Raw genomic sequence first — 12,420 nt, 5'->3', positions numbered from 1 at the left:
GCATTCAATGCAGCCCTTGTGGATGAGCTGCCACTGATGTCATGATGGATTCTTCCTCTCATTAGAATTCTTTATCACTGCTGGGATCCCCTCCAGCAGGAAGGTATCTTGTTCAGAAAGCCTTAATGGCAGACATGATCAAATGCCTTTATTGGTTTCTCCAAATTGTTCTGTGACCTGTGTCTAAGGACAAGTAAGGTTTATGAGGAGGCACGCTGTAAAATAAGAATGACTTCTTCATGTAGTGAAGAAGCTAATTATTGATTACCTTCTCACTTTTGAGAGTACTGAAGTGAAAGCAGTGGGATTACAGTTTGATGGTTGACTTTTTTTAAGTAGAGGCTGAATAAAGGCCTTACTTCCATTCTGTCAAATGAATATGACAGCTTTATATAAGCCATTTGGGATGGGTGTTAATTCTTGAGCACAAGTTTTCACAACTGGAGAAATACCATCGGGACTAGGAGACTTATCATTATGAAAATGAATGAGGATTTTTCTGATGTCCTTCTGGTGAAAGAACAGAGTACACATCAAATGGGCAGGTTGCAGTAGTGCAAGTGATTTGCCTTGGTCATCTAAGCAAGAGTAGAGGAAAAGACTGATGACTGCAAAGACTGACTGCCTTATTCTTGGGTGAGGTTGCCATGGAAATAATTGTATATCCTTACTAAAAGTGTGAGTTTTTTTTTAAAACAAAATTATAATATTAATTATGTCTTAACATATCAGATGATATCTAGCTTGCATCCTGTGTCAGAAAGTAAAATCCACTGCATGTATCTGTTTTGAATCTGCCTTATTTCACTAATGATGATCTGCTATTTTCAGACTGCAATATTTTATGCATTTTAAGATAATTAATAGCATTAAATATTTTCTTGTACATTTGTGGGTATCTGGTTATTCATCTATTTTACAAGTACTATTAACAATGTATTTTCTCAATGGTGAACCTAATAGAAAAATCTATTTTTACCATTTTTAGTGAATCTGACATATTATGGAAATAGATAACACATAAGCAAAGCTGCCATGGGGTTGAGGTCAAATAAATTTATATAGAATAAAAGAGAAATTAGCTAACACACCAAACTAGCATCATATAAGACAGTATTAAAACTAGTTTTTTATATTTTAAAAATAAAATGAATGACAGAAATAAACATATTCAGAATCTTGAATGCTAATAATATTTTCATTAAAAATGATGATGTTATTAGCATTAAAGAATATATGGTTACTAAAACACAGTGGAAAAGAAAAGTTTAACATTATTGGATGCCAGAATAGCACTAAATATTTCAAAGAAAGATGAAGATCTAGGTTGATTGATGCAGATGATTGTGTCTGAGAAGACTGAAATTTAAAATTTGACAATACTATGGGTATGACAAAAAAAAAAAAAAAAAATATATATATATATATATATATATATATACATACACACACAGTGGTGCCTTGGTTAACAATGGCCTCAGATAACGACATACTTGGTTAACGATGAGTGGCTGTAAGAAAAAAAATCTCTTGGTTAACGACACAGGCTTTGGTTAAAGACTCCCGATTATGTGAATCTCTATCCGATCTAACAAACCAGAATTTTCCGATTGCACTCGGCCATGTGCGGGAAGACATTGTCGAATAGAGAACAGCCATGCAGCATAGCTGTGAAGCTCAGATATGTTTGACCCATCATAGCCAGCTGTTTACGTTTTCCATTTATTGTTTCTTTTCTTGTAGTGTACTGTGCTTTATTTTAAAATTTGTGGTTATAAATGCGTTTTATGATGAAAATGAGTATTTAAGCATTTATTTTTTTATGTTGGTTCATATAGGCAATAAATCAGCGGGTGTGTGTCACTGTTCATTCGCCATCAAAAGGCAAAATCAAATGTTATCTGTATAATAATCATTGTATCTATAAGCTGCTAATCAGTGTATGTTACGGTAAGTGCTGTATCTAATATCATCACATAAGGTCAAAAATTGCAGGTTTCGAATTTAATTGTTAACTTTTATTTCAAAAAGTTTTTTTTTTTTTTTTGAACTTTTACTTTTAGTTTCAGGTGATGTTCTTTGTATCCCTTGTCTTAGTGTTGTACAATTTGTAATGATACCGTATTTTGTGTATATTTTTTTTTATAGAGTGAATTTTTTTACCATGTGACAAAATGGGTCCCAAAAAGAAAGTTAGTGAGGGAAAAAAAAAAACAGAAAAATTTTCTCTATTGAACAGAAGAAAGAAATAATAGCAAAACATCATGAAGGTGTGAAAGTTATGCAGCTAGCTCGAATATATGAAGCCAGTCATTCTACAATATCAACCATTTTGGCTAAGAAAGAAGAACTTATGGTAGCTAAGGTTGCTAAGGGAACTTCAAAGTTGAATGTCAGAAGGCTTCTTTTTGAGCAAATGGAAAATCTATTACTAATTTGGATCAAAGAAAGAGAAATGGCAGGTGATACTACATCTCAAAATGCAATCTGTCAGAAAGCTAAATAGATTTATCAAGATTTGAAAAAGAAGACTTCGGGATCAAGTTCTGAGGTGGTGATGATAATTTCAAAGGTAGCATAGGTTGGTTTGATAACTTTAAAAAAAAGAACAGGAATTCATAGTGTGGTCAGACATGGAGAGGCAGCTAGTGTTGACAAAGCAGTAGCAGCAGATAAATTTGTCAATAGCCTTACAAGAAGTATAGAAGAAGGAGAATACCTACCTCAACAAGTCTTCAATTGTGATGAGACTGGGTTATTTTGGAAGAAAATGCCCAACAGGACATTTATCACAAAAGAAGAAAAAATACTTCCTGGACATAAACCAATGATGATAGGTTACTATTGCTTTTAGCTGCAAATGCAAGTGGAGACTGCAAGGTAAAACCAGTGTTAATCTACCACTGAGAGAATCCCCGAGCATTCAAAAAGTTCAATGGCTTTAAATCCAATCTCGGTGTTTTGTGGAAGTCTAACAGCAAAGCCTGGATCACAAGAATAGAATTTAGAGATTGGATTCGCGAAGTGTTTGGACCAACTGTCAAAGCCTATCTTGAGCAAAACAATCTGCCTCTAAAAAGCCATTTTAACCTTGGATAACGCACCTAGCCATTTTAAAAAACATTTTTGAAACATTTTAAAAAAGAGGCAGAAGCAAACAACCCTAGGCATGTTTTTTACAGGTCCATTTGTCAAAAAACTCCGAATTGAGCCCAATTGTCCTTCTGGTGAAGATTGATAATTAAAAACTGTTTTCATGAACAATTCATTTTATTAATGTTAATTTTTTTGTAGCAAATACATATACTGTACAGTACTGTATAATAAATAAATGATATTTACCATATTTTTATGACATTTTAAATGAGTTTTATCTGCATTTTTAATATGTACTATGGTTGTGGAGAGGAGCCGGAACAAATTAATCGATTTTCAATTAAATCTTATGGGGAATCGCACCTTGGATAACAACGGTTTTGGTTAACGACAGTAATCCTGGAGCGGATTATCGTTGTTAACCAAGGCACAACTGTATATAATAAAATTAAAAAAAGAGATCATTTTGAAAGATTTTTTTTTTTTGTTTGTTTGTTAATTCTTCATGGAAGTTCATTATGTCACAGTATATACTCCTCTGTTTTCAAAATTTCCATGCACTTTTAATCTACGTTAAGTTTTTAAATTCCTCTTGTAAATTGTTATTCTTTCGAGTTCACTTGTAATTTATTATTCTTCTAAGAGTTTGGATCATGAGTTCACATCTACCAACATTGTTCTATTAAATTTATGTTCCAAAAAGTTTTAAAATCAACAAGATAAGAGCACAAAGATCTTCCCTAAGGTATGTCTAGAAACATTTTTCATGTTATCACATTTTTAATATATGGCTGAATATATATCCTTTGTTTTAATATTTAATCACAGGAATAACCCGTTTTTCTATACAAGGGGTGTCCCTTAAGAATATAGGCAAATTTGCTATATTGTATTGATTTCTAAACTAATAATTTTAATTTTTTCATTTGGTGTACTATCATAGTATCCTCAACACCTCTTGAAGTTACAATATCTGGAAATGATGATATAAACTATAATTCCTGTTGTATTCAAAATATAATATCATTAATAAATTTAGTTTAATCCTTTATCCAAGTGTAAGCAAACAAAGTTTGTGCCTGAAAATATCTTCAGGACTGAGGTAAGGTGGTACATCTCTTGGCAACTCATAGCAAAGGTGGATCAAGATCTCATCACTCCTTGTCTCAGTATCTCCTATAATGCAAAGCACATCTCCTTGCAGACATGTATACTGCTATGCATTAAGGGAAGGGCCACTACCCAGACCGGTTTCGACCTTTATTGAGGTCTCGTCAGTGGGAGGCAGATATTTACCATATTTTTACCAAGTGCAAAATAAATTTCCAACAAAATATAATAACCTTTCTACATACTAATTGTTTCTTGCATTCTCATTGCTTACATAGTTATAAAAAAATAGATATTCATTAATTTTATAGATTATATTTTGCATTAACTGACATTACATTTTTTATATAGGATTTAGATGCAAATAACAGACCTCAGCAGAAGGTATGTTAACCTTATTGACTTTTTTTTTAGAATATAAACCATCAATACAAGAAAAAATTTATCCCTATCAGGAATTAATGCTATCTTCTTTCACTGCATATCATGTGTAACCTATATGTAAACATTTATATCTTTTAACACTACACAGTGCAAATCATATTGTTGCATACTCTCTCAAGGCAGGATACATCAGTTCATTTTGTGTTTCTAGTTTGACATCTGGCAGGCATGCTATAAATAGTTACATTTGCTTTATAGAGAAACCCTAGCTCCAGAGGAGATGAGATTTGTTTCTTTCAGTATATACAGGGTGTCCCAAAATTCACGCAAGAAGTAATTTTGATAGAAAACACAGGTTTTTAATTAAAAATTGTAATTTCTTATTGATTCATAAAGTATACAGTATAGGGTTATGCATGGAATAGCATATCGGGTAAATGGCCTCCATGGCTTTGCTGGCACATATGCACTCTTTTGTCGAAATTTTCCATGATTGTTTTGCATAAATGTGGCTGAATTTTGTTGATACAGCGCTCAATTGCCTCCTTCAAGGTGTGGGTGGTCGTATGCTTGTTGGCATAAACCTTAGACTTCAAGAAACCCCAAAGAAAAAAGTCCAACGGCGTGAAGTCATATGATCTGGGCGGCCAATTCTGATCACCAAAACGGGAAATTACACGACCAGGAAATGACTCATGCAGTAATTGAATTGTTTTGGGCTGTATGGCATGTGGCACCGTCTTGTTGAAACCACATGTCATCCACATCCATATCTTGCAATTTAGGCACAAAAAACTGGATTATCATGTCACGATAGTGAGCACCATTAACTGTTATTGCCTTACTAGCCGCATTTTCGAAGAAGAATGGACCGATGATGCCTCCAGCCAAAAATCCGCACCAAACAGTGACACGTTGTGGATGCATTTGTTTCTCAACAATCACTCGTGGATTTTCTGAACCCCAAATGCGACAATTTTGTCGATTGACGAAGCTATCAAGATGAAAATCAGCCTCATCGCTGAAGATGATTTTGTTCAAAAAATAAGCATCCACTTGTTGTTGTTCCATAATCCATTCAACGAACTCTCTTCACTGTGTGCGGTCAGTAGGCTTCAGTTCTTGAGTCAGTTGAACTTTGTAAGCATAAAGATGCATATCTTTCGTGAGAATACGCTGTAGAGAGCTTCTCGAAATGCCCAATTCAAGACCACGGTGCTGAATTGATGTTCCTGGACTCTCAGCAACACTCTCACGAACTGCTTCGATGTTTTCTGTTGAACGACTTGTTGAAGGACGGCCAGAGTGTATAAGATCACTAATTGATCCAGTTTCCTTGAATTTTTTAATTAATCTTTTCACAGTCGATGAAGTTAAATCACTATTCCGACCATATTTTGTACGAAAATTGCGAACTGTAGCTGCCAAACCTTCATTATTTTTAAAATATTGCTCAACAATGAAAATGCGTTGTTCTTTCATGTAGCGCTCCATTTTTAATAACCCTGAACTGTCAGCTGTCACGCTGTCTTTTTTTTCTCGTTGGCAACACCTCACCGCACAAATGGCGCTAAATTTAAATCTTGCGTGAATTTTGGGACATCCTATATAATAACTGATGATTAAGGGAGTTTCTATAATCGGTTAGCATGTTTAAATTTCTGAGAAGTATAAGTAATTATATTTCAACCCCATTAATCAGGAAAGGAAAAAAAAAGGTGTGAATACAAATAGATCTGCTACAGATAAATTGATATCCAGTTTTACATTAGTGGTATTATGGTCGGAATAGTGATTTAACTTCATCAACTGTGAAAAGATTAATTAAAAAAATTCAAGGAAACTGTGCAATAAAATTACTATAATAGTTGTATAGCACTACTATAAGTGCTATTCTGTGTAGTAATTAGCAATATTGATTGCATTTTAGCAGAATCTTGTTTATTTTTGATAGTTTAATGCAACTGCATGATTGTCAGGTTTTTTTTTTGTTTTTTTTTTTACTAAATTTTGAATCTTGCCTTGAATGAAACAGAATAGTATGAATGAAGATCTGCACACGAGGCAATGTGAAGATCAAATGTAATTAACACCATAGATTTTTTGACAATAACTTGATGTCATTGTCAAAAAAGCAGGAGTGACAGTGAGTGAAATTGTTGGGAGTCAAGATTTCAAGAACAAATTGTTCAAAATGTGAAATTAAATGAGAAATATGCACTCATCTTATCTTCCTTATACGCTCTTTTACCTTGCGGTGTCGAGGGTCCATTGATCATCGGACCTCACTCCGTTTACAGGATAAGGTGGTCAGCCTTATGGCCCGGTGTATCCTATGGCCTGTAGTGTTGAGTTCTCAAGGCCAGTTTGCCTGCTTTGTTGGATGAAAAACCCCAGAATAAACTGGGGAAAAAACCCTGCTGTCCATGCCCAAGACTGGCTAACTTGGCTATGGCTGAGGAAGATCCTTCAGCTCCTCATGTCACCGACGGGAATCGAACCTAGGACACTCCTTCCTCAGGCATATGGTTGCGAAGCGCATAGCCACTAGGCTAACCGCGCGGATGAGAGAAATATGCACAATAATCTTAAAGTAAGTTTCATGGCTTACACATGTAACAAAAATTATATAGAATTTATTCAAAAATTCCAATATATTTCATCCAATGTTACATGGACATCATCATGGAGATAGATCATTTACTACATTCAAAAAATGAATCAAAATAATGAGTTATAAATCATGCATATGTTAGCTCATGTCTCAGTTGCAGCTGAATTGTGTAATATTTCACTATTAGAGTACAAAGGAACAATGTAAGTTGCTTAGATATAAAAAAAAAAAAAAATAATAATAATAATAATAATTACAATAATTATTGATTTAAAAAAAAAAAAACTTCCCTATTTTCGACAGATTGTCCATTCTGCCTAGATTAAAATTGAAAAACATCAAGACTATATTACATTTTTGGAATCTGACAAGTCTGGCCTTGCTTCTTGATGCTGACACTGGGCACATAATTCTTTGGAACCAGACAAAACTTCTTCACTCCAGCAAGTTCAAATTTGATCATCTTTTCATTGAAACATGCCCTAAGAAATTGTCCGAACCTGAACTGATCAGACCCTATGCCAACATATTTTGGGAAGTAATCACTATTAATTATTCATAAGTTTTTATTATCTATGCAACTTGCTACATTGTTCCTTTGAATTCTAATAGTGCAATGACTGAGACACAAGCTGATATATACACATGATTTATGACTCATTGTTTTGATTCATCTTTTGAATGTAGTTAATGGTCCATTTTCCTAGCGATGTCCACGTAACATTGAATGAAATATATTGGAGTTTTTGAATAAATTCCGTATAATTTTTATTACATCTGTAAGCTGTAAACCTTTACTTTAATATGTCTAGTGCACATGTTCCATTAAAGCTGTTAATGCACAGTGATATTATTATCTGTTTGGTGAAAAGGAATGAAAGAGTGCAAAAGAATAGAATGAAGGTAATTGGGTAAAAAGAAGTGACGAATCACTCCAGATTAGATTTATGGAGATTCCATTGTTAGAGGTATGGTTAATGAGCGGTCTGCAAGGTCTGTTTTCCAGGAGGGAGAATGAGCAAGATAATTGATTATTTGGAAGAAGTAAATGAGCGAGAGTGTTAGTGGTGGTTGTGGGAACACTTGATTTGGTTGGACATAAAGAGAATGTAAGGATGGATATAAGAAGGTTATTGAAAAGAGTAAAAGATAACAGTGTAGTAGGAAAGGTTGGAAGGTATAGCTAAGTCAAGACGATGAGTTGAGACAGAGTGAGAATCACAAATGTATGCTGTGACAGTGTTGTGTGAGAAGGAAGTGCAGTTTGTAGATGTGTTGCATGTATTTGAGGGAAAAATGGATTTGTACAAAAGTGATGAATTGCATTTGAATGGATTTAGTGTTAGTTGACTGGAGAGACTGTTGCTAGAAGGAAGTGCAATGATTGATGTGAGCAGGAGATCAGAGGAGGTAAGAGGTGAAGTGAAGGATCAGGAGAGTGGAACAGAGTTAATGAAAATAGTAGCGAGAGAGAGAACAGAAATGTAAAGAGGGAAAGGGGGAATTGGGTTGACAGGGAAACACAATATAAGGAGAGTGGATATTTGAATTAGTAGTGGTTGTGTGTATGGGGATCATTACATAGGAATGGGATGGCTGGAATGTGACGGGGGGGGGTTAGTCTGAGAAACAGAAATAAAGGTAATGGGTTGGCCATATGTGGGGAAATCACAAGTAACAGGTGACATGGGTAGTAATAGTTAGAGACATAAAAGTGAACTGCCATGTTTATTTATGAATGCCTGGAGCATCAGAAATATGGAAGAGGAAGTTATTTCACTGATTAAGTTTATTCACCCAGAAATTATTGGAATAAGTTAAACATAGTTGATGTGGATGATATTCTGATGGGAATAGAAATGGAAGGGTATGATGTTTTTCATGAGGAAAGAAAGAACAGGAAGGGAGGGGGTGGGGGTGGGAAGTGCTGCTGATAATATGGCAAGCAAATTATGTCCACATAGGATGCAGATACAAGAGGAAAATAGTGGCAGTGGTTTTGAGGCAGAGGATGACAAGAAGTATTTAGTTGGATGTTGCTGTAGGCCAAGGAATGTAGAGAGTGGCGATGGAAAAAATGTATAAGCAACCGGGGTTAGTGAACAAAGAAAGGATGATTTTAATTATTGTAATATACATTGGAATGAAGAGACAGTATTTGGGAATAAGGAAAATGAATTTATTGAGAGAAGACTATCTTACATGGTATGTACAGGAGACATGCGAGGATCAAGTCTTAGATCTAATCATTTCATCAAGGGATGTAATTATTAACAGGGTATTGCATTTTTCTCCAGTTGATGAGAGAGATCATGAAGTAATTACCTGGGTGATGGCTAGCCACATGAAGACTTCTGTGAGCAAGGGATATATGTGAAACTACAAGGTTAGTGATTTTGAAAAGTTTAGGAGACATCTTGAAACTATAGCATGGGATGAGGAGTTATTTAGGAAGGAGATTAATACTGCTTGAGCACTGACAAAGAGATATTTAATAGCATCAGTGTGTGTGTGATTGCATTCTGAAGGTTATTATACTGAACCTAATATGCATTCTGTATATTAGGTTCAGTGGTCTGTCAGCTGAGATACACATTGCATTTCAAGTAAAGCATGAAATTGCTAATGTGTGAAAAATCTGGATTTTTGATTACTATTTAATACATAAGGAACTCTAAAAGGATTTTCAAGTGAAGCTGAAGTAGTCATTATCAGTGGTGGCAGGATGTTTTTCTCAAATATTCACCTATACTCATTTTTACAAAGTTATACTTAGTTGTAGCCTTACAAAAATTTATAATTTCACTTAACTGAAGAAATGAAATGCCTGTTTGAAAGTGGGTGGAGTGAATTAGTTAGGGATGGATCATTAATCATTGTAATTGCTCTCTTTTGTATTGAATGGAATATTTTTAGGAAGCTCTTTGGAGTTCCATCTTAAATGTGAGAGCAATATTCAATGGTTGAGTGGATTTGTGATTTGTTTAAAGTTAATAGCTGTTCTGAGCTTAAAGTAACATTTTGAGCAAAGGGGAAAAAAAAATTATTATTTTTAGGATTTCAAGTAGGAAATAATTGTAATGTGTTTATGCCAAGAGAGACTTAATGTTATAATAATACCAAGAAGAGAATTTTCATCTTGTCTAGAGATTTAAATGTTGTCAAAAGTAAGTTTGAAAGAAAAAGGCTCTTTTTTGGGGAAAATAAGACAGAACTGTATTCTTCTAACATTTCAATCGACAAGGTCATCCAAACCTTATAATTGATGAATGGTATGGAAATAACAATTTATGGTACTTAAGGTTGATACCCTCTAAGTTGCAGTGATTTTGTATAGGGCAAGGTTTGTCAAGTGAGAAGGAGGAATGTAGTTTACTGTCATCAGCAAAGCTGTGTATTGGATTGGCTGTAAACTGAAGTAGGTCATTGATGTATAAAAGGAAGAGGGGTGGGGAAGAGAACAGTCTTGTTGGTATTCTAGAATTAGTTGCCAGATGTACATTCTGTCAGAAAGTTGGCAACCCATTTGTAGAAGTCACAGGAACAGATTTCTGGATGATGGGAGCATACTCAATAGATCCTTGCTCTAGTCTTGAGTTATTAAGATTGACCAACTGCTTGTGATTCACCAAATTTTTCCATGGTGGATTCCATATTGATGTTTGTTTATTAGTTGAGTGTCTCTAGGTAGCATACAAGTTGTGGATTGGTGGATCACTGTGCTTTTCTGTACTTGTTATTACAGTCGTGTTTGGTTAGATCACTGACAGTTAAAAATTAAAATCATACATTTGCAGATAAATTGTTCTCAACTCTTATGCTTTAAGAGGTCACAAATATATGTGAAGAGTGTTTCACATTCTCTTAGATATTATACACATTAGATAATTCCAGTGCATATAATATTTAAGAGAATGATTAAAAAGTGTATGTTGAGATAGCAAATGATTTGGAGGGAACTTGAAGATATGCAACTGATTGCTACTTCTGTTTACCAAACCAGATTTTCTTCAAAGTTGAAATGTATAATAAAACACACAAACTTGCTATCAAACTTGGCACTGGTCTCGTACTTCTACTGCATCAATGTATCTTGATCTTCCTCTGGTTCTTTTTTCTGGCATCCTGGCAGCAAACACCTGTTTTATAGCCTTTCCTTTCCCATTCTATTTAAATGAACCATGGAAGAGGAATGGTTAGCAAAAAAAAGGTGTTTGATGCCGGGATGACAGGAAGGACTTGGAAGAGGATCCAGATCTAAGTGGATTGATGTGGTTGTAAGTGCCATACAAGGCTGAAATATTTCTGATAATGTTGGAGTCCTGACAGATGAGACTAATTTGGAGAAACATTGTCAAGAGAGAGTTAGTAATAATATAATCTTTTTCTGTAGTACTTTTATAGTATCCTGTACACTCCTTGAAGGTGCATATTAGGAATTTGATGATGAACTTGCCATGAGGCTAGTACTTTGTGACAGCCTGTTACAGTTTTTAAATGACTCGAAACATGGACAGTCTCATATTGTTCGGGAACTGTATGGTTTAGGAACATTTTCAGCTGCTTGTTATGAGTACCTTCTTTGATAACCTAAATAGTTGAATGATTTCATGAAAAAAACTAGATTTTACCAAAACAAAAGTTGAAATTATAGGATCTAAACTGCAAGTTGGAACCTTATCCTCTGAAAAGAAGACAATGGTCATTTAATTTCATTTTAAATTTCAAAAGCATCAGCAAAATTTACAATTTTTTTTTAATATTATTATTTTATTTTATTTTTTATTTTTTTTTAGTGATGGCCTTGTGTTTTTTGCAATGATGTTAGTAGATTAAGGGAAATGGTTGGGCGAAATTAAAATCCTGATAAGTGTTGCATTTTTTGTAGCATCAAAGTTTAGATTGAAGGTTGTGTTTCTATATTTTGAAAATATAATCCCTCCATTCCAGTAGTATGCATTATTTTGCTTCTTAAATTCAATGAATACTGCATTGACCAAGGTAGTTGGTCATTGCAAGGGTTAAAACATTACTGCAGAGCCACAACAGAAGTGTTTCATGTCTTTCCCTTGTGAAGTTTGAAAAGTTCTCTTGCCACAACTCTGCATTAAACTTAATCTGGTGGAAAATTTTATTAAGGATTTAAATAAAAATGATTTGCGCTACTTTAAAAAACAAGTTGCCAAGATCAAGTTATGAAAATATTAAATGCTTCA

General features: G+C 34.3%; 1 protein-coding gene across 1 annotated transcript in view; it reads left to right on the top strand.

The window, feature by feature from the left end:
- cutlet (chromosome transmission fidelity protein 18 homolog) overlaps positions 1-12,420 on the top strand; it is a 347,064-nt gene that overhangs the window by 96,575 nt on the left and 238,069 nt on the right. Inside the window, exon 8 of the mRNA XM_090395883.1 lies at positions 4,558-4,590. Within this exon, the coding sequence (XP_090252009.1) occupies positions 4,558-4,590 (33 nt within the window). The remainder of the gene's footprint in view (positions 1-4,557; positions 4,591-12,420) is intronic.

This window comes from Typopeltis vanoorti, chromosome 7 (assembly GCF_054136105.1).
Source record: "Typopeltis vanoorti isolate ZY-2024b chromosome 7, IOZ_Tvanoo_1.0, whole genome shotgun sequence".
Classification (NCBI taxonomy): Eukaryota; Metazoa; Arthropoda; class Arachnida; order Uropygi; family Thelyphonidae; genus Typopeltis; species Typopeltis vanoorti.
Note: the sequence above shows the minus strand (reverse complement) of the source record. Positions and strands in the feature narration are given on the sequence as shown.